This window comes from Schistocerca americana, chromosome 3 (assembly GCF_021461395.2).
Source record: "Schistocerca americana isolate TAMUIC-IGC-003095 chromosome 3, iqSchAmer2.1, whole genome shotgun sequence".
Classification (NCBI taxonomy): Eukaryota; Metazoa; Arthropoda; class Insecta; order Orthoptera; family Acrididae; genus Schistocerca; species Schistocerca americana.
The window spans coordinates 372,172,106-372,191,514 of NC_060121.1; the positions used below are offsets into that span (position 1 = coordinate 372,172,106).

The 19,409-nt window shown below is 42.6% G+C and overlaps 1 protein-coding gene across 1 annotated transcript in view; it reads left to right on the top strand.

Moving 5' to 3' along the window:
* Positions 1-9,006: 9,006 nt before the first annotated feature.
* Positions 9,007-19,409, top strand: part of LOC124607422 (serine/threonine-protein phosphatase PP1-alpha-like) — a 558,241-nt gene continuing 547,838 nt past the window's right edge. Inside the window, exon 1 of the mRNA XM_047139747.1 lies at positions 9,007-9,135. Within this exon, the coding sequence (XP_046995703.1) occupies positions 9,055-9,135 (81 nt within the window). The 5' untranslated portion in view covers positions 9,007-9,054. The remainder of the gene's footprint in view (positions 9,136-19,409) is intronic.

Consider the following 19,409-nt stretch of genomic DNA (forward strand, 5'->3'; position numbering starts at 1 on the left):
TGGATCCCAACGGCCTCGTATCACTAGCAGTCGAGACGACAGGCATCTTATCCGCATGGCTGTAACGGATCGTGCAGCCACGTTTCCATCCCTGAGTCAACAGATGGGGACGTTTGCAAGACAACAACCATCTGCACGAACAGTTCGACGACGTTTGCAGCAACTTGGACTATCAACTCGGAGACGATGGCTGCGGTACCCTTGACGCAGCATCACAGGCAAGATCGTCTGCGATGGTGTACTCAACGACGAACCTGGGTGCACGAATGGCAAAACGTCATTTTTTCGGATCAATCCAGGTTCTGTTAACAGCTTCATGATGGTCGCATCCGTGTTTGGCGACATCGTGGTGAACGCACATTGGAAACGTGTATTCGTCATCGCCATACTGGCCTATCACCCGGCGTGATGGTATGGGGTGCCATTGGTTACACGTCTCGGTCACCTTTTGTTCGCATTGACGGCACTTTGAACTGTAGACGTTACATTTCAGATGTGTTACGACCCATGCCTCTATCCTTCATTCGATCCCTGTGAAACCCTACATTTCAGCAGGATAAAGTACGACCGCATGTAGCAGGTCCTGTACGGGCCTTTCTGGATACAGAAAATGTTCGACTGCTGCCCTGGCCAGCACATTCTCCAGATCGCACCCAATTGAAAACATCTGGTCAATGGTGGCCGAGCAACTGGCTCGTCACAATACGCCAGTCACTACTCTTGATGAACTGTGGTATCGTGTTGAAGCTGCATGGGCAGCTGTACCTGTACACGCCATCCAAGCTCTGTTTGACTCTATGCCCAGGCATATCAAGGCCGTTATTACGGCCAGAGGTGGGTGTTCTGGGTACTGATTTCTCATGATCTATGCACCAAATTGCGTGAAAATGTAATCACATGTCAGTTGTAGTGTAATATATTTGTCCAATGAATACCCGTTTATCATTTGCATTTCTTCTTGGTGTAGCAATTTTAATGTCCAGTAGTGTAGATTTCTCCATCTCGGTCGTTTTCTATATTAAAAAATCTAGGAATGCCAAAATTATCGTGCCTCTCCAACCCATGAGCCTCTGTGTAGGCAATACCTCGGTGGTGTCTGTAGACCTAGGAACAGTAGCATTAACTGAGTGATTAAGATTGACGACGTGTTAATTAATTAACCTACCGATGTGTGTTCGGTAACTGTGTACTCTGAATTTTATTTGGAGTTCGAATCTGTGATCAGAATTAAAGGATTAATTGTATTACTCTCTCTTCCTTTGTGGTGGGTACTGGTCTGGACAGACGCTGTGGCGTCGCCACGTGCGTTACAAAGTCACGGGGTTAGCAAACTTTTATGAGCCATAGAAGCAGCAGGTGTAACCGTCCTGTGCAGAATGAGCTGGGCCGTCGTGTTGGAACAAAACACCCACTTAGATAGCTCCTGGCGACGCTTCCTCTTGCCAGCCTCTCGTAATCTCGTCAGATTTCGGTGGTGTGCTCCTATGGCTGTCCGCCTTTTACGAGCTTAATCTGTTAGCACCACACCATGGCAGTTCCAAAAAACACTGAGCACCAGCTTTCCCTAATCATGGCTGGGTTTTTGCCGTTATCGGCAGTGGTGAATTCACATACTTCCACTCCTTGCTTTGCTTCGTTATCTCAGTGTCATAGTGATATATCCAAAACTCGTGTACTATGATTAAGCGGCTAGAGAAGTCTTCTGGATTGTGTTGACACGGCTACAATATTTCTGCTGCTGCCTCGGTTCGGCCAGTCTTTTGAGTGGTGTGAGCAGAGACGGAATCCAGCGTGTGGCGACTTCTGCTGTGTTCAAAATGTCGTGCAATATTTTCAAAAGTGATGCATGACTGATTTCCACATGGCTAATATCGCCTCGACTGGCCTATCCGGGAAGCCGCAGACGTTAGTACGCCGCCTCCAGAATTCTGGAAAGAACTTCGGTCCCGGATCGAACCACCCGGCAGATCAACGACGACGGCCTACGTGCCGGCCGGCCTCTATGTACAAGTGTTTATAATTAAAATGCAGCGACTAAAAGAGGTCCAGAGGGGCTGTAATTATGGTACGGCAGCGAAACTTGGTAGGCGTTATAACTTGTAAACGCGGAATCGATTTACGCCAGAAAAAGTTAGTTCCAATTTTGGTCACCAGGTGGAAATCTGGTGCTGTGATTACAAGGATTACAAGAAAGACGAACAAAATGCATTTTTTGTCATATGATGACATGGTTGGAGAACATGGCTGTTATTTGAAGACAAATGTTGATAGTATTGAGACAGCAACCAGCCACAAATTCATTTTCAGTTCAAAAGTTACCGTTACCGGTTTCGAATCATTACGATTCATCTTCAGATGGGTTTCATGCTTTCATTACAATACGTGGTGCGTTTTTTTACAGATTAATTGTCCTAAAATATAAATAATACATAATTATAAGCACGCCACACAGATGGTTGTGTTACAGATTTGAAACGTCGGTTTGAAGTGTTTGTTTTCATAGTTTTCGTCCAACAGATGTGGAATACATTCCCACTGCATTCTTATCGCTGACAACGTAAATTTTTCTCACTGAACACTTTAGATTTGTCACAGAATAAATTTCTAACATGCACCACATGTTTTGATACATAAAAAGTGCTTACAAATATATGAGTGTCATAGATGCTATATCGTAGCATTATAAAGGTGTCCCATGTTTGGAAAAAGGTCATATATTCACTTATGCAAATGAAACACTTTTTTTACTAGTACAGAAAGACACTGATTTTGTGAGTTTTAGAGCGAATACTGTTACATTGATTATGAAGTTGTTCCAATGTTTTTTAGTACTGTATAGGTAAGACAGTACATTTTTATTTACATTTAGCATCATGAGAATTGTAGTAACATATAAAATTGGTGCTGTTTCTGTTTCTTCTAATATATTCATAGTTACTACTTTTTTTGCTGGATGTAAAATTTTTAAGTTGTTCTCAATGTCTCTCATTGAATGGCTTTCTTCAGAAATATAGGGTGCAAATGCAAATTTGTTCAGGTTGCCAAGCCTTAAAGCATCAATGTGTTCTTTGTATCTAGCTTCAAAATTCTGTGTGTCTGTCCAATGTAAAATTTTGGGCATGTGTCGCCTTTGACTTTGTATATTCCTGGTTTACTGTGGGGACTCTTGGAGATATTTACATGATGGATTACATTTTGTTGTAATTTTTTATTTGTAGAAAAGGTGATTGTGAGATTTTTCTTTTTAAATAAGTTTGCTATTTGGTATGATAGTGGGCCTATGTATGGGAGTAGCTTATTTAGTTTGGCTTCTGTGGCACAATGATTTGGCTTGGAACGCATGTTGTGTGGATTGCTGTGAAGTGGATCTGTGGTTTTTGTTTGCATTTTGCTGTGGAGTTTTCCTATTATTATAGGTTTATATCCATTATTATGAGCGACTGTTTTAATTATATTGATTTCATTTTGTTGGCCTGTGCCACTCATTAGTACTTTTTTAATTCGGTGCACCATGGCTCTGAAATTTGCCATTTTTTGTTGGTGGGGGTGACAAGATGAGTTGTCAGTACTGACATCTGTGGTGGTATGTGTTCTGTAAATACTAAATTGCTGTTTATGGTTACTATTGCAAATCTTCAGGTCAAGCAAGTTAATGCTTTTAATAGTCATGTTAATATTTTTGTGCATTTTGCTTATATCTGCTGTTAATGTATCAATTCCATTGTTTGTACCATCAAAAGGCAAGATTATATCATCAACATATCTTCTGTAGTAGATTACTTTGTTTGAGATTTGCTGGTTGGTTCAGAAGAACTTTTTTTCTGTGTGGTTGACGTAAATATCGGCCAGTATCCCAGCTAAGGTACTTCCCATTGCCAAACTATCATGTTGTTGGTACAGTTTGTTGTTGAAGCTAAAGTAATTATGCTCTAGAATAAGTGAAAGTATTTCTATCAGTTCATATATCTCTGCAATACAAATTTTCTTATATTCAAGCAGATTGTTTCTTATAATGTTAATAGTCTCTTTGACAGGGATGTTCGTGTATAGGTTGACTATGTCTAGTGGTGCTAATTTAGCTGGGCCCACTATCATACCAAATAGAAAACTTATTTAAAAAGAAAAATATCACAATCACCTTTTCTGCAAATAATAAATTACAACAAAAAGAAATCCATGATGTAAATACCTCCAAGAGTCCCTACAGTAAATCAGGAATATACAATCTCAGATGCAATACATGCCCAAAATTCTCCATTGGACAGACAGGCAGAAGTTTTGAAGTTAGATACAAAGAAGACATTGATGCCTTAAGGCTTGGCAACTTGAAAAAATCTGCGTTTGCAGCCTATATTGCTGAAGAAAACCGTTCAGTGAGAAACACTGAGAACAACTTAAAAATTTTACACCTAGCAGAAAAAGGAGCCACTGTGAATATATTAGAAGAAACAGAAATACACGCACACGTAAACAGCACCCCAGACTATATCCTTAATGAACAAACCGAGTTAGCTAACACCCCTTTCCTGAAAAATTTACAAAAATTATTTTCAATCCTCCAAAACAAATAACATTTCTACGCCTATCTGCAGCTCAAGTAGCAATTTCATATGCTACTACAATTCTCATGATGGAAAATGTAAATAAATAATGTATTGTCTTACCTATACAGTACTAAAAAAATTGGAACAACTTTATAATTAATGTAACAGTATTCGCTCTAAAACTCACAGAATCAGTGTCTTTCTGTACTAGTGTAAAAGGCGTTTAATTTGCATAAGTGAATATATGATCTTCTTCCAAACATGGGACATCTTTATTAATGCCACGATATAGCATCTTTGACACTCATATGTTTGTAAGCACTTGGTATGTATCAAAACATGTGGTGCATGTTAGAAATCTATTCTGTGACAAATCTAAAGTGTTCAGTGAGAAAAATTTACATGTGCAACGATAATAATGCAGTGGGAATGTAGTCACATCTGCTGGGCGAAAACTGTGAAAACAAATACTCCAAACCGACATTTCACGTAAGTCATATCCAATGCAAATCTGTAACGCAAGCATCTGTGTGGCGTGCTTATAATCATGTATTATTTGTATTTTAGGACAATTAATCTGTAAAAAAAAGGCCCACATATTTTAATGAAAGCATGAAAACCATCTGAAGATGAATCGTAATGATTCGAAACCGGTAACGGTACATTTAGAATAAGGGAACTGACAATAAATCTGTGGCTGGTTGCTGTCTCAACACCATCAACGTACAGAAATGTTTCCCCATGTAGTCGATTCGAAACGGGAGGTGCGCAGAAAAGGGGAAAGAAGTGAGAAAGGCATAATGTTGGTTTTATTATTAAGCTCCATTTCCACTGTGCGTTCAGTTGAGCAATGGAGACGTCGATGAGATGCTGTACAGCGCCAGATTTGTTCCTGGTGGCCAAAATTTGAACAATTTTTTTAAGTGTGAATCGGTTCCGCATTAATGCATTAACGTATCTACCAAGTTTCGCTGCCGTGCGTTAATGACAGCCCAGACCGGACCTCCGTGAATAGCTGCACCTTTATTTTAACCATTCGGTAGTTTTTAGGTGGTTCCCACATCCGACTACATCTACATCTACGTTTACATGTATACTCCGCTAGCCACCAAGCGGTGTGTGGCGGAGGGCACAATTCGCGCCAAGGTCATATTTCCCCACCTCTGTTCCACCCGCGGATCGCGCGAGGGAAAAACGACTGTCTGAACGCCTCTTATTTCCATTATCTTTGAATCGTGATCATTGCGCGATTTGAAAGCTGGTGGTAATAATATATGCTCTACGTCCTCGGTGAAGTTCGGATTTCGGAATTTAGTGAGCAGCCCCTTCTGTTTACCGCGCCGTCTATCTGCAAGTGTGTCCCACTTCAAACTTTCTATGATATTTGTAACGCTCTCGCGATGGCTAAATGTACCAGTCACGAATCTTGCCGCTCTTCTTTCGACCTTCTCAATCTCTTGAATCAGACCCAACTGGTAAGGGTCCCATACAGACGAACAATACTCCAAGACTGGACGGACTAACATATTGTAAGCTATTTCCTTTGTTGAAGGACTGCATCACTTCAGGATTCTACCAATAAACCACAATCTACAGTTTGCCTTACCCGTTACTTGTGTAATCTGATCGTTCCATTTGAGACCATTTCGAATAGTCATACCCAGATACTTGACGGACGTTACCGCTTCCAAAGACTGGGAATTTATTTTGTACTCGTACATTAATGGGGATTTTCGCCTGGTTATACGCAGTAGGTTACACTTACTAATATTGAGAGATAACTGCCAGTCATTACACCACGCATTTATTTTCTGCAAATCCTCATTGATTTGTTCACGGCTTTCGTGTGATTCTACTTTCCTGTAGACTACAGCATCATCGGCAAACAGTCGACTCGTGAATAACGGGCTGGTTCCTAAGTCCTCTCTCAGCTACACGATTCACAAACATTTCGAATAAAAAATGGCTCTGAGCACTATGGGGCAACTTCTGAGGTCATCAGTCCCCTAGAACTTAGAACTATTTAAACCTGACTAACCTAAGGACAACACACACATCCATGCCCGAGGCAGGATTCGAACCTGCGACCGTAGTGGTCTCGCGGTTCCAGACTGTAGCGCCTAGAACCTCACGGCCACTCCGGCCGGCCATTTCGAATACTTTGTGATACTTTCACATAGGATAACACTAGACCCAGATAGATGGGGCACTAATTCCGTCCCGGGAGGAAGAGGTGGTGACAGGAAGAGCAACCGTCCACCCTCTCCCACTTACATTCCCAAACCCAGATTAACTTTGCGACGCTGTTACGAAACGAGATAAAGCCGGGAATAAGAAGAGGAAGAAGACTATCGCATCGATTGTGATACTTTGGTCTTCGTGCGTCACGGCTCTTGGGATTCTCGCTTCTTCATAGGGAAATGGTATGCCACATCGTTCATCATTCAGACCTGTTTGACCACACTGGAAGTGCTGCACCACCTAACGACTGCGTTACGTTGTACCCCCAAACAAAAAAAGTTAATTACGTAACTTAATTCCTTGCGAGGTGCCGAGGCTAGCAGTATATTTAACACTAAATTCTTCTAGAATCTTCATATGTAAATGATGCTCTAAGCCCCCTTATTCTAACTCCGACTTTTGCTGTTGCACATGGATTAAGAAGAAACGCGAACTGACTGTAATCAACCCTGTAAGTGGAGTACAAAAGAGTTTGGCACCTGCAATAATTTAATTTGATAGAAATTAATTAAATAAAGGAAAGTTTCATTAACGTAGTGGGAAATGAAAGGGTTGCTCTACCGATTAACAGAACGAAAGTTTTGTCCAAAATAACAATTTGATTTATTATGACTAAACTCAAAATCATGAACAAAACACATAAAACATTTACAATACATCAAATTGGATCAAATTGGATACTCAAATAAATGCTGTGAAGGTGAAGTTGTCCATAAACTAGATTGTGACATTTATGACGAAGTGGTATGTGGAGCCAATTCCATGCAACTCAAATCTTAAGAGAAACACACAGCCAACCCAACATTAATTGCGGCTACAGTAGTGATAACTCAGACAATGAACACCCAAGACAGAACAAAGTTAGAAAACACGAACAGGTGCGCTCTGCTGAGCTCTGATTATCACATAGCAAAATTCCCTAATCTTCCAGTGCTGCGGACATACATTACCAAGCTGTCTTCTTAACTGCAAGGACACGATCTGGCGTACCGCAGGCGATGGCTGGTTGCTTCGACGTCCCGTCGTGGTGATGATAATGTCGCGAGTATAGCCCGAAACAAATTATCCTGGTCTGGTTGTTCCAGGCTAAAGACTTCCTAGAAACACAAATGCGCCTCTGAGGGAGATGAAGAAGGCTCACTACACAATCACTGATGGTACAGTGATTGATTTTAACAATCGAAGTCACACAGTAACTCCGATATAGTCAACTTTAGTCAAAACTGCTCAAGACAGACAACATAGGCCGCTTGTACACAAAACGCTCAATTACCAACTGTACTCGGAAAGTTACGTTGAAGTCGAAACTTCAGCAACTTCGTCAGATAGTTACAATTAAATAAAAGTATATTAAGCAGCCAATGGAAGGCAGGTTGTCCAGAGCAGCGAGAGCTCAGTCTTGTAACCTACTCCGACCGAAAGGCGAGAGCCGACTCTCCTCAAGAGTACCCGTACAAGCCAAACACAGAACATTCTCGCTCCCACGACAGTGGCCGTCGTTAAACGTTCCAATCAGCAACTCGAAAACCGGCGGAAAATTCCACTCTATTGCCGACACACTACTATTCCACCAACGGAGATACTTTGCGCCAATTTCTGCGCCGATTTTGCTACGTCACGGAGCTATCCCCTGAGCAAGCCAATCACAGTTATGATTTTGCAGAAAACGCGGGAATTTGCCCGCCAAGACTGCCTGGGAACACGTCATTCCCACGCCTCGCTGGTGGCCCGCCAGAAAGTGTTTTCACTAAGTTTCTGCGAAGTAACAGAATCTCTAGCCCAGCCGCTCCGTGGGCGTGTCGCCGCCGCACTTATGACAATGTCGGTGTCTGGAAAGAATCTACTCGACTCCCTCACACCCGTCGGCTTAACCCCTTCAAGATCAGCAGAACGCGCCTGTCACCGGACCACCCGGGTGACGAGAGACGCTGCGTGGGAAGTCCGCGTGTGAAGGAATAGCGACTTTTCACCGCATGCAATTAGAGAGGAAAATCGAATTACTCAAAGATAGAAATATGAGAGGGAGCTCATGCCACCTCTCATCCTGCTAGGTGATAATTACTACTTTGCGACTGCCTCTGGTGTTCCCCGTCCGTCCCGGTAGTGCAAGGGTCCGCATGTTTTCGCGGATCGCGCTTGCAGATGTCGGCCAGAGCGCGCATGCGCGGGAACTGGCGGCGTTCGCTGCACGCCTGTGGGGCCCCCGCCAGTAGCAGCCCAGCCGCGCCGCGCCGCCCATCACGCATCCAGCACGGGGCAGCCGCTAGCCATGAAGTCGCGCGCGCAGACGCTCGACGTCGACAAGGTCATCAGCCAGCTGCTCGTCGGCCGAAAAAAGGGCGAGAAGCAGGTGCGACTCACCACCCACCACGTTCTTTTATTCCAGCGCACTTGCACTAAAGGGAAACAGGCTATTGTTGATGCGTCAGTTCCGTAAACATGCACATCTCCGTCGCAAACATAACATAAAATGGACGCTCACTGTGTATTTTTTACGGAGCACACTCGCCTTTCGCAGCTCTACTGCCACTGCTATTTGTAATGCTGCAGAATGTTCAAAGTATATCCAGAGTGAACGTAAACTTTACCGACAACAGAGATTGTTCAGCGATGTTGTCTGAGTATTTTTCTATAAGGGTTCCGTAGTCTCTGGTGCATCGTTATAGAGTAATTGCATTTCAGTTGGTTCCTTACCTCCATTTGTCTTCGCATCTGTAGTGCACTGAAAATATCTGCACAGAAGAGAAAATGTCGACGTTATGCGGTATGTACCTTGTTTGGAAACAAGCTCGTTCCATTCACTCACCGCACTTGCTACTGACAACCGCAATCCCCATTTTACTCTTCACCCTGTAGCTATCACTCAGACCGGTATGCACCTGGTGTATGGAGTCACTGAATGAAATCGAAGACCAGTACGGCGGTATTACTGGCCTGTTCCTGCAGCCGCAGCAACCACATCGCAGTGCTCTCGCTTTTCACTGTCGTTACGTTACTTTGTGTCTTGTGTTGTGCGTTTCAGTGATAGCGTGTCACATGTTACAAACTTTTCCACAGTTGTGGAGGTATTTTCAAAAGAACAAAGATAGCTGGAGCGACAAACCGAATAAATCATAATTACATCATTACTCTGCAATGAACGACCGGGTCTGCTGGAATGGCCGAGCGGTTCTAGGCGCTACAGTCTGGAACCGCGTGACCACTACGGTCGCAGGTTCGAATCCTGCCTCGGGCATGGATGTGTGTGATGTCCTTAGGTTGGTTAGGTTTAAGTAGTTCTAAGTTCTATGGGACTGATGACCTCAGAAGTTAAGTCCCATAGTGCTCATAGCCATTTGAACCATTTGAACGACCGGAGACCACTGGCGCCTTATTTGTCAATACTCAGAAAATATACCCGAACAATCTCCGAAATTTTATTGGTATAGTTCGGATTCATCTTGTCTATAATCTAGTCACAGCCGAAATAGCAGCTAGAAAACTTGTCAACATTTTGTTGTCCTTCCATTGCAATACACTGTTGACATCGATTTTTGAGAGGCATGACTACGAGGGCCATTCGGAAAGTAAGTTCCGATCGAAACCACAGTGAAAATCAATTTTTTTTGCAATCTGTAGCTACACCTTGCAGCTACTTTTCTACATAGTCGCCGTTCCAGCTTAGATCTTTATCATAGCGTTGTGCCAACTTTCCAATACGCTCGTCATAGAAGGGAGCCGCCTGTGCTTTCCGCCAATCCTCTACGATCGTCTACAGCTCGTTGTCTGTGCCAAAATGTTGTCTCCGTGGTCTGCGGCTCATTTGAGCAGAGATGAAGCTCAGGACGAGCCAATTACGGGCTGTGTTGCGGGCCATCAAACACTTCACACAGGAAACGCTGGCTGTAGGGGCATCTTCATTGCCTGAGCAGAGCGCGGCTGATAATTCTCATGGAGAACGAAAAGCACGACAGTTATGTTCTGTGCGCTTCACATCGGCCGAAATCTTTCACCAGCCCCTCACACTTGGCGAGAGACACAACTTTCTAGGCCTTTTAATGTGCTCACTGTGCGCTCAGAATTGAAAAGAGCGACTTACCGCGAGTGACTAGGCATACTAGAGACACTACCCAACACATTTGTTCAAAACATAAAATTTTCACAGTGGTTTCCATTTTGCGATCGATCGGAACTTATTTTCCGAATAGCCCTTGTATTTTCCTGAATGACGAAAAATGGCGTTCCAATGAATGATACCTCTTTTCACAGATTTTACGTCTGTCCTTTGTTCCTAATGAAACGGGAGGGTAATATCGGTTTGATTCCACTTGTGTTCTAGTTTATTGAGCGATGTATTTGACTAGAACTGGTTTCGAATCTAACTCAGACATTGGTCGTTGTGCCAATAACCAAGCTCCATTCACTATCTCCAAATGACAATGTGTAAATTCAAATAGCAGCAGTGAGCTACAAATAAAAAATTATACTAGATAAATAAAGCCATAGCAACCGGAATACCAAAATGCAAAACAAAAACGCTGCGAACTTAAGCACCAATAATTTAACAGAAGCATTGCATTTTTAATAAAAGCCTCCATGTTGAAGGTAGCTTAATGCTCTTCTATTATACAGCAGACATGCGCGCACACTTCCCAGAGCTTTAATTATCTTGATGCACTGTTATTTTACTGCGGGACACTGCAGCGTTTTGACACTGTCCCTCCCACGAGACACTTAAAAAGACACGAAAAGGCAGACAAGAAGCCAATTAAGGTTGTTTTAAATAGAAAGTATGTTAGACGTCTGTACTTTGTTCTTTTCCAAATTTTCGGCTATACCTTGTTTTCTACTCTTTTCTACTTTTTTGGCGGCTGTGAGAGGGTGGCATGATTATTTTAGTGGGGAATAGGGACTGAACGTTTTGGTGTCCTCTGTTTTTTTGCTCATGAGTTCAGCAGAGAGTGAATAGACGCTTTCAATTAATTGCCGACGTTTCTTGATGGCGTGTGTACATAGGCCAACGTTTCGACAATGTGAGGCCGCAATAGTGTTAACATCAACCTTATTGAAATATGACTGCAATACATCGCAATATTTTCGTATGGCCCGACAACAGTGCCGATGGAGGACGGTGGTGACGGTAGCTGCCGATGTATTGCCAAGGTGTTGCCGGATATTGAACCAAAAGCGGAGTATATTTCGTACGGCCGAGTCATATCTACATGCACTCGATTAGTTATCAACTGGAATCGAGGCATGGACAAACCAAAGCACAATGAATTTCATAAATCTGGTACATCTGCGACCAAAGCGACGGGGCCTAGAAAGTAATGTACAAAAAGACAGGAATCTAAAAAGATACATTCTAACTGCTGCCATCGTATTTGAACATCACCGGCAGCAGTGAGACGTACTGTATTGTTCGTGGTTGAATTTTCTCATTTTGAGAAGACAGAGGGAGATATCTGTTTTATTTTCTAAAAACATTATAATGCCGAGATAGCATAAATATTTATTTATTTATTTAAAACAACCAGCTTCTACAGACTTTGCTGGCGATACAGGCCTTAAAAAATCTTTTTGTTATGAAACGTGTTCATTTTAAGTTAGACCTCACGCTAAGTCACCTTATGTGTAAAAAACAGCACATTAGAAAATATCTGTCATAACTAAAATATTTAAAAACAAAAAGCACGTAAACACAATACGCAGTCGCACGTCTATTTACCTAGCCTGGGCATATTTTAAAGATTGAGAACCAACCGTAAATGGCGCATAAGGTTCTAAAACTTCTAAATTTATTGTAAGCTTCATTTCAGCGTGTTTCCGTGCTCCGGGGCAGAAACTTGTCAAAAATCCATTTCATACGTCCTTTACCACATCATTTTCCATGTCCTGTAACTCTGGTCGTAGATATCACATTTATCAAATGTGGAGTTCTCCTGGTAACAAGAAGCGTATTGATGAGAGCTGCCCTTTGATGTGGTACATCAAGCTTCCGCATTTAACAGTAACCACAAGGAGTGATCGCCACTTTGGTTGCAACTGGTTTACGGTATGTCGCATTGGTCTCATTGATTCTCAGATCAACTTCTTTCGTCATATACCTTCATTCATGATCATGTTATGAACTTCAGGAAAATATCTGTAACCAGCACTAGTTGACTAGAGAAAGTTTTGGAAACCTTTCACTTATTTTAGAAAAATAACAGATTAACAATGCAGTTTTCTCTTTTTATTGCTAATGTTTTCACTGTCGAATGCAAAAACAGCAAAGCCACATTCACTTCCACTATAGAAGTGGTCGTCACGAAACTAGGCAGGCCAAGGTCATTTCTTCTTATAGCACTGCTAATTAGTGATAGTTTCAAATGTTAATAACAATTAAAAAGTAAATATTAGGTTTGAAATTACAGCAACGTCCGAGACACTAATGTATCGTGTCACCTATGAATGTGGCAGCGCGCGAGAACTGGCACGTCGGGGCCAGAGCTTTGTTCCGACTGCTCTCCTTAATAGGATCAAGAAGATTCCACACCTGCCCAAAAGATTATACAGGGTCAGTCAGAAAGGAATTCACAACTTTGGAATGATATAGAAATTTATTGAAATAACTTGGAGAATCGGTAGATGTGTTATTTTGTAACAAACGACCTCAAGCTTGATTCACGTAGTGCATTTATTTATTTTTGTTTTACACGTCTAAATTGAGGAGCAAATCTCTCCAAAGTCATGGAACGTTACAGTACATGAAATTAGAACATAAAAGTAATAACAGACAAAATAAAATTTTTATGAACCCAAAAAAGACAAGCCGTAAGTTTATATAAATGCAATCAACAATGTAACACAGAAATCAGATTATTTTTCAAGGAACTCCTCGAAAGAATAGAAGGATTGACCCATGAGGAAACTCTTCAGATTAGATTCGAAAGCGCATGGGTTACTGCTAAGATTTTCTAATTCTTGTGGTAGCTAACTGAAAATGGATGCAGCAGTATACTGCACACCTTTCCACACGGGAGTAAAGGAAGTGCGATTCCAATACGGATTGGATTTCTGCCTAGTATTAACTGAGCGAAAGATGCTAGTTCTTGGGAATAAGCTGATATTGTTAACAAGAAACGACAATAAAGAATATATATAAATATACTGAGAGGCCAATGTCCAGAACAGCCAGACTAATGAATAGCAGTCGACAAGAGGTTCGCGAACTTACACCTCTTATTGTCCGGACCGTCCGTCCCAATAGGAAGAGTTACCCCACAATATAATACCATACGTCATAAACAAAGTAGACTATCATTGACCTCAGATCCCGTTGAAATAGTAAAAATGGCAGCATTAAGTCTTTGAACAAAATCCTAAACGTGGGCCCGCATCTCGTGGTCGTGGGGTAGCGTTCTCGCTTCCCACGCCCGGGTTCCCGGGTTCGATTCCCGGCGGGGTCAGGGATTTTCTCTGCCTCGTGATGGCTGGGTGTTGTGTGCTGTCCTTAGGTTAGTTAGGTTTAAGTAGTTCTAAGTTCTAGGGGACTGATGACCATAGATGTTAAGTCCCATAGTGCTCAGAGCCATTTGAACCATTTGAAACTAAACGTGGGCTTTCCACTACAGTTTACTATCTATCTGAACTGTTCAGTTTTACTAATCATATGCCCATTCTGTGAAATTAAAACGTCAGGTTTTGTTGAACTGAGTGTTAAAAATTTTAAAAACTGAGTCTTACTGTGATTTAGCGTTAGTTTATTTTCTAAAAGCCATGAACTTATGTCGTGAACTACACTATTTGAAACAGTGCCAACGTTGCACATGATATCCTACCAAGCCAGTGTCATCAGCAAACAGAAATATTTTAGAATCACCTGTGATAGTTGAGGGTATATCATTTATGTAAATAAGGAAGAGGACTGGCCCCAGCACTGATCCCTGGGGCAACACTCATTCCGTCACCAGGACCGTCAGCGTAGCGCACAGCTGAAATGGCTGCTTTCACTGGTGCGGAGCGTGCTCGCTGTGTGGTTTGGTTTCATGAAACGAACTCTGCAACAACTGTTCGGTGTAAATTTCGCAACAAATACACTAAAGAACCTACAAGCAGGCCTACAATTTACTCTTTCCATAAGAATTTGGTTGAGATGGGCTGTTCGCTACGGCATGATAAATCACTAAGTCGCCCATGTGTTGATGATTATGTCGAACAGGCCGCAGCCCACAAAAATAAACGCTATGTGCGTCTGTGAGACTGGCATTCCACAGAAGGGTTTGCCGAGTACTACGTAGACTTTTACATTTGAAACCACACAGATTCACAATGGCATATCACTAGTGATGCAAATAAGGTTGCTCGTGGGGAATTATGTGTGGAGATGTTGCATCGGATAGAGGACGACGAGACATTCCTGAACACAAAATCTTGAATGATGAGTCAACATTTCATATCAGTGGCATGGTGAACTCCCACAGCTGTAGGATATTAGGCAGTGGAAATTCACGTGCAACCCTGGAACACGTTCGTGACAGCCCCCAAGTTAGTGTTTTGTGCCCTTAGCAAATTGGAAGTGTATTGCCCTTCCTTCATCGTGAAGAAAACTGTCACTTGTATTGTGTATCTGGATTAGCTTGAAAACATTGTTAGTTCCACAGATTGATGAAGATGATAGAGATGGGATGGGTTACTACCAGCAAGACGGTGCACCATCTCATTTCCTCTAGGAAGTTCGAAGTTTCCTCGACAACCGCTTCCCAGGTCGTGGAATGGCCGTGAAGGGCCAATCGCATGGCCACCTCGCTCCCTGGACTTGACACTACTGAATTTCTTTCCTTGATGTTTCATTAAACACCGTATGTATGTTCCGACCCTACCAAAGAATTTAGCCTACCTGAAAAGTAAAATCTATGCTGCCGTTGCACAAGTTACGTCCGATTTCCTGCAACGAGTGTGGGAGGAAACCCATTACCGACGGACGTTTGCAGCATCACAAATCAACCCAAAATGACGCTTGACGCTTTTATGTGAAATTTGAGGTTCTTTGCGACAAAATGATACATGTACTGCTCCTGTAATTTATGTCAATAAATTTCTGTATCACACCAAAGTCGTAAAGTCCTTTTTGACTCGCCCTGTATTTGCAGCTGTTACAGACTCATCACTGCAACCATCACATCAAACACCGAAATACACTGCACAAAAGTGCATAGGAAACTGCCGTATCTTACAAGCACAGCAGGATAAACTTGTATTTAGTGTCTGTAAGACTTCTGTCGAATCTGATTACCATTCGTATTTATATAGACTGTGCATGAAGTAAGACTGTTACAAACAATTCAGTGACAGATTTCCAGAAATGCTGTTGAGTCTTGGAGTTTCAAATGTAAAAGCTTTTGTGCACATGGAAATTTTGCACAGTACACCCTGTAAGGATAAAAACGCATGCAGTGTGGAAGCAACATTCTTAGCTTGGCTAATTAACAGCTGTTTAAGATTTTATAAATACCTAAATCTGTTCGTCCTCTGGTTCTGATTAAAGTTCACTATCGATATTTTGATTCACTCATATTCAGACTGGTTCAAATACAGCATCCATAACCTATTGCTTCGCGTAGTTCCTTTTCGCACGTCTTCCCCGCGTGTTTTACGCATTTAGCCGAATCCTCTCTCGTAACACGAGCCAGATACTCATGCATAAAGCGTTCAGAACTGGAAAGCTTGAAAGTGGTGTCCCTTTTTGTTATATCCCGTTTAACTTGAGAACATATCAGCTCAATATGATTATTCTGGCAGTGGTAAGGTGAAAGTCGCACAACTTCGTGTCCCATTTCTTTTCCAATGTGGTACGATGTATAGGCCATCTTCGCACCTCTTGTTCTTCCTACTTTAAAACTTTATCCCTAGTTTCAGCACCCTTCTTCCACAGCTAGGCCACGATGTTCATTGTACGTCAGTTCGAAGACGGGGTTTTGTCATCTTGCATGGAATGATAGCTGGCATTATCCCCTGAAAGCATGGAACCTTCTTCCAATGAGCACAACAGATTAATGAACCAGTTCATCAAAACAGCACCTTTCACTTCAGAATGGTTGTCACATTCGGCAGAACTCCTACAGCCACGAGATAAAAGTTTTGCTCCTGGTAAAATACTGGTATGAGTCACAACGAACCAATCACGGCGAACTGTAGGTTTTTCGGCCACCATTTCCCTCAGAGTCATGCCAAATATATTTGTTTGTATGGTTTTGCGAAACCAAAGTCTCGTTCTCGGTATACTATAAACATATAGTCTAAATGGTTCAAACGGCTCTGAGCATTATGGGACTTAACTTCTGAGGTCATCAGTCCCCTAGAACTTAGAACTACTTAAACCTAAGTAACCTAAGGACATCACACACATACATACCCGAGGCAGGATTCGAACCTGCGACCGTAGTGGTCGCGCGGTTCCAGACTGTAGCGCTTAGAACCGCTCGGCCACCCAGGCCGGCTATAGTCTAAATATATAGATAGGTCTCGAGGCGGCTGTAATCCTTCGTTCCATAACAAATTTATGTCCATCGTTAGATTTTCTGAATTTAAAACCGATGTCCTTTAGAAGGCGGAGAATAGACGTTTCCGAGCCCCCGCTCAGTTTTGCGTCTTGAGAACGGACTTCACTGGCCGTAAGTTATTTTCCACCTGTGTAGAATTCTAACGCAGTTCTGCGAACCACTTCTTCATTAAAATCGACCGTTTGAGTTAATCTACTTTCCTGTTTATATTCTTTTCACGGCGAAACGTGACAGTACTCAAACCTATAGTTCTGAAGAAGTACGTAGCCGCTAACACACTGCCCTGTTCTTTCTGAAACTCCACATACCTCTGGCGTCAATTCTTGTGCGTGGGCAAAGTTAGTGTTCTGCCTAGCTTCTTCGTTGTGAGCAAGTTTGTTAAGAATATTATGACATTGAATATTATATATTTAGTTTGTTTTTTAACGTCCATTCTGTCATACCATGCAGCTAGAACAGGCGGGTAGCAACTTTCACTCACAGGCACAATATCCGTAAAGCAGAAAGCCCAACCAACCACGCGGATGTAGTGAATTGTAATGACTGACCAGCTGGCAACATTACAGGACCAGGAGTGAAGTGGGGTTGGACGTAAGGGGGCAGACATGAGCGACCTTGAGTCGCCTGGTTTCGTGACGGCAACTGTAGTACGCGGCAACAGTGCCCGGCAATGTTGTCGAAGATGTGCCTGAAATTCGATTAGTCAGCAATGTCCCTTGGTCATATTGTCAGCGATATGCATTTTCTATGGTACATGTAAATGCAACTGGAGTTTCTGGGGAAAGATTATACCTCAACTGTGTCACTCTGGTCTTATTGAACTACTAACCCATGGCGTTTTTTTTTTTTTTTTTTCACCCAAAACTATAATGATCTTTGTTCATCTAGTATTCGCTGATGTTGCTCTTGTATCAGACTCGCCTCATCTGCCTACATCTTTTCTGTATGTATCGAGCTGTGGTACATACATTACTTTCGTCCACCATGTACCAGTAACTCTTTCTCATGTCTATCAACAATGAGCTCTTTCTCCTAGTCGTTCTGATAACTCATTTGACTTCCAGAGCTTCGTGGGTGCTAATCTCTCTTCATACGCTAACAAGTTTGAAAGGATTAGCTGCCAGTGGGTCAATATGTCTGTCACGCAAGAGCTGTCTGGCAAATTATTGAAGCCAATTAACGGCCAAGGCGCTTATGGCCATTTTTCAATACTGTTTATCGCTGCCATTCGCGGAGATTGCGTAGTTCGCTCAATTGGCAACAGTCAACTCTTCCCACGCACCATTTCCTAATGTAGCAGGGAAGGCACGGGAGGCTGGACGGCGATAGCGGTTCCGGGTGTAACCACCACCAGACATCGTAGGGTGGCTTGCGCAGTACGGATGAAGTCAGTTAAATCAGAGACGACTGCAATTACGAGAATGTCTGCGCTCAGTTGGTTCTCTGTCGCAACTGTCTGTCCAGGCACACTCCGAAGAACTCTGCGACTGTGACCCTAGAAAAGTGGTCCTCAAATTTTTTTGCAGAAGACGCAATATTGACATTATAGGACTTACTCAGACCTCATACGAAGGAATGGGAGTGGGGGTCGGGAAGCGGGTACTCCAAGAGAAATTCAGTTTTCACCAAGCCGTGGTTATTTATAGAAGGTCACCATTTACACATTTTGAATCTACATATTATAAGGTATCACACCAAACATTTTAAGGGAAAAAGGAAGTCATATATTAGAACTATATGCATTTTTCTTAAAGGCTTACGTAGTGAGCAATTTTTACGTACCTAAACAGGTAATGTGGCCAGTGTCATCCCAGCAGGATCCCGTGTTTCTTTTTCTGATTTTCGGAAACATTTTCTAGGCATCTTCACACCCTGATACCTGAAAGAATGCCCGCCCCCGGTAGCTGAGTGGTCAGCGCGACAGAATGTCAACCCTGAGGATCCGGGTTCGATTCCCGGCTGGGTCGGAGATTTTCTCTGCTCAGGGACTGGGTTTTGTGTTGTCCTTATCATCATCATTTCATCTCCATCCACGCGCAAGTCGCCGCAGAGGCGTCAAATCGAAAGACTTGCACCCCATGGGTGGCCGTAGTCTCACGAC